The 3,985-nt window shown below is 34.3% G+C and overlaps 1 protein-coding gene across 1 annotated transcript; it reads left to right on the top strand.

Annotated features, from left to right (window-relative positions):
- Window positions 1–212: 212 nt before the first annotated feature.
- LOC114410620 lies at window positions 213–3,034 on the top strand. Its single transcript, XM_028374578.1, has 5 exons — window positions 213–829; window positions 922–1,321; window positions 1,429–1,807; window positions 2,827–2,930; window positions 3,029–3,034. Exons 1-5 carry the CDS (start codon window positions 213–215, stop codon window positions 3,032–3,034), a joined length of 1,506 nt encoding a protein of 501 aa, XP_028230379.1.
- Window positions 3,035–3,985: the final 951 nt, after the last annotated feature.

Below are 3,985 nucleotides of genomic sequence, written 5' to 3'. Positions count from 1 at the left end.
TTGAAACAAGCAGTGCAGAAAACTGATGATAGTTTGCAAGAGTTTAGGAAAGAGTGGAAGAGAACTAGTTGTTCAATAATGTCTGATGGGTGGACAGATAAAAAAAAAGGCGTTCGATTTGTAACTTTTTGGTGAACAGTCCGAAAGGAATAATATTTTTGTATTCCTTAGACACTTCTGACATCTCAAAAACAATTGACAAAGTTTTTAAGATGTTAGATGATGTTGTCAAATTTGTTGGAGAAGAGAATGTAGTTCAAGTGATTACTGATAATGTTGCAAATTTCAAAGCACCGGGAGAATTGTTGATGCATACTCGGTCACATTTGTATTGGACTCCATGTGTTGCCCATTGCATTGATTTGATACTTGAGGACTTGGAGAAACATTTGAAGGTTCATGAAGTTACTATAAAGAAGGGAAGAAAGATAACAACTTATATATATGGTAGAACAATGCTTATTAGCATGCTCAAGAAGTACACAAATGGTAAGGACTTGGTTAGACCAGGTATGACTATATTTGCAACTGCTTACTTGACTTTAGCTTGTCTCCATGAAATGAAAGCTTCTTTGATGAGGTTGTTCAGTTTTGAGGAGTGGAAAAAAAGTAAGTTTGGAACTTCACAAGAGGGGAGAAAAGTAGAAGATTCAGTTTTGGATTGTAGATTTTGGAAGAATGTATCCATATGCCTCAAAGCTACTGCTCCTCTTATGGTAGTCCTTCGATTGGTGGATTTTGAGCAACAACCCCCCATGGGTTTCATATATGTTGAGATGGATCGTGCAAAGGAAAGGATTAAAAGTAACTTCAATAATGTGAAGAAAAAGTAAGTTTTTTAAATTAAAAATATAGTTTACTTTATTTATGTATGTGACTATGTCTAATTCTAAATATATTTTATTTTATTTATTTGTGTAGTTATGAACCTGTTTGGGAAATTATTGATAAGAGGTGGGAGAACCAACTTTATAGGCCTTTGCATGCAACTGCATATTATCTTGATCCTCAATTGCATTTTGAAGATGATTTTAGAAAAGATAACGGAGAAGTGAAAGAAGGATTGTTTATTTGTATGATGAGATTGGTAAAGGATGTTGGGGTAAAGAACAAAATTAATGGGCAACTTCTTGAATTTCATTTTGCCAAAGGTCTTTTTTCTATGGAGAATGCAATAAACTCTAGGAAGACTATGCCACCAGCAGAATGGTGGGATATGTTCGGGGATGGATGTCCAGAATTAAAGTGGTTTGCTATTCGTGCTTTGAGCTTAACTTGTAGCTTTTATGGATGTGAGCATAATTGGAGCTCATTTGAAATGGTAATTGAACGTCATGACTTTATTTGTGTTTCTTAATATTTGTTTTTGTTTAGTTTACACTCTAGACTTTAGTTAAGTTATCAACTTTGACTTTTTATTATTTATAGGTTCATACAAAAAGGAGAAACCGTTTGCATCAAAAGAAAATGAATGACTTAATTTATGTCATGTACAACTTGAAGCTCAAAAGTAGAAAAACAAGAAAAACTATTACTCTTCCATTTAAAGATATGGAATCTGATGATGAGTGGATAACAGAAGAAAGAGATGATATTTTTGATGAAGACAATCTCCAAGTTGACCAAGAGCAACCTTTAGGGGAAAGTGGTTGTGAAAGTAATATTGACTTGGTTGGAGGAAGTTTAATCGATCCAACTTTGGATGCATTTGATATTGACAATTCAGTATTGAATGACAATGTGGAAGATCACTTCTCAACTGAGGAAGAGCTTGAAGATGATGGAGATGAAGATGATGGTGGTGGTGGTGATATTGGAGATGATTTTATTAAAAGATTGATGGACATTTGAATTATTTCTTTTTTTTTTAAGTGTTTTTATTTTAAGAACTTATGTTTTGTATCGTATGAATTTATGTTAGATTGAGTGTGGATTGTGAACTATGTTAGTTTATTGAATTATTGTTCAAGTTTATTATTTTCATTTATTTTAGGGTTGAAATATTTACTTATAATTTTATATAAAAGAATATTAATATATTTTTTTATTTGAGTAAACTCTTACGAGTTTATAATTCGATTCTACGAGTCGAGTTTATGGAGTCTCCACGATTCTACGTAGAATCGCGAGTTTAACAACAATAGATGTGGGAATCATCCTCCACATTGTTATGATAAACACATTAGTCATAGGGAATTTTGATGTACCCATGAGAGACAATGAACTCAGTAAATCTCTTGTACCATTGCCTTAGTGATTGCTTTAGCCCATAAAGAGACCTCTTCAATCTACAGAAAATTTTTTCCTTCCTTTCACCTCAAAACCTTCAGGTTGTTGCATCAGAATGTCTTCCTCTAGTCTTCTATGGAAGTTTTGACATCGATTTTCTCTAACTCCATGTCAAAGTTGCCACTAGAGCCAACAAAACACGTATGGAGGTGTCAAACTATTGGAGAGAATATCTCATTGTAGTTCACTCCTTCCTTCTAACTATAGCCCTTAGCTACCGGATGTGCCTTATAGTGAATGACTTTTTCAGTGGACAATCTAGATTTCTTCTTGAACATCCACTTGCACCCCACTACTCATCTGCCTTCAGGTAGCTCAACTAAATCCCAAGTCTAGTCTTCTCAAAGGATTCCATCTCTTCATTCATAGCCATCATCCACTCTTCAACTTCAAAATAAAAATTGCTTCCTGATAAGTTCTTGGTTTGAATGAATCGATTTTCTTCTGCTACCTATAGCGCACAAGACACTATATCAAAGCCATATCTTTTAGAAGCTTTGATTTGCCTTTGTGACTTTCTGGGTGTTGTGGTTTTAGGCTTGGCTTCTTCGGATGGCTTTGCCTCATCCAATAAGTCCCTTGAGTTGGTGTTGAATTCTAATGTTGAGGGTGCATTTGAAGATCTTGATCAGTCTCATCAGGTACTTCAACCTACTTTTGATCACTAACGTTTTTAATTGTGGAGTTCTCAAACTCCACCTGCTTAATGACATACTCAACCTTGCCCAAATCTTCATAGATTTAGAATGTAGTATAGAGAGTTTGTGAAAGATAACATATATACTCAAAATAACCTTTCTTTTAGATGGAGACCAGACTTGAAATCCTTTGACTCCATCACCATAGACCATAAAAAATCCCTTCTTGGCCCTGGGCTCCAACTTACCTTCACTTATGTGATAATATGTCAAACATCTAAACACCTTCAACATTGAGTACTCAGTTGGTTTGTTAGACCATACCTTAATAAGGGTCTTGAAATCTATGGCAATAGATGGTGAGTGATTCACGAGATAGCATGTTGTGTTGACTACTGTTCGAACTCTAGGATAGTCCCGAACTTTATCGGAAAGTGTATTAAGTCGTTAAAGTAATAATAAAACGGTAAGAAACTGAGTATCGAACTCAGGAACTTGTTTCATTCAGTGAAGTTTCATTCAACAAGCAGGCATTGATATAAAGCCATATAAATAAAAATGAGCAAAGGATGTATATACTGTAAATCTAAAAACTACAAGTTACGCTTATCAAAACAGGAGAGAAAATAGATGATTAAAATGTTGTGTCCTTCTACTGAACACTTGATGTAATAAAAATATTTCTCTAATTAAGATTATTTATGTGTTCTATGCGGAGGACTAAAATACCAAACATCGATTCCTCGCGTGAATGGACTAATTCTAATTAAACCTCATTCTTGGATGTCTCGTCAAACTTAGCCTAACCGAATAGCATTACAATCACAGCATATCAAAAACTAAAACCCTGCACTCTATGTCTAGCAACACAGTTATCTAGCCCTGCTCTATCCAGTTCTAAGGATTAATACATTTTCCAATGCTAAAAATCCTAACTTTACACACAAATGGGTGATCAGACCAAAAGCATGCAATAATTAAGTGCAGATAGAAGCATAGAACACATAAAACAACTTTAAATAGATAGTTAAGAATTTACATCAAGTTTCAACAAAATT

This window comes from Glycine soja, chromosome 4, assembly GCF_004193775.1.
Source record: "Glycine soja cultivar W05 chromosome 4, ASM419377v2, whole genome shotgun sequence".
In the NCBI taxonomy this organism is placed as follows: domain Eukaryota; kingdom Viridiplantae; phylum Streptophyta; class Magnoliopsida; order Fabales; family Fabaceae; genus Glycine; species Glycine soja.
Note: the sequence above shows the minus strand (reverse complement) of the source record. Positions and strands in the feature narration are given on the sequence as shown.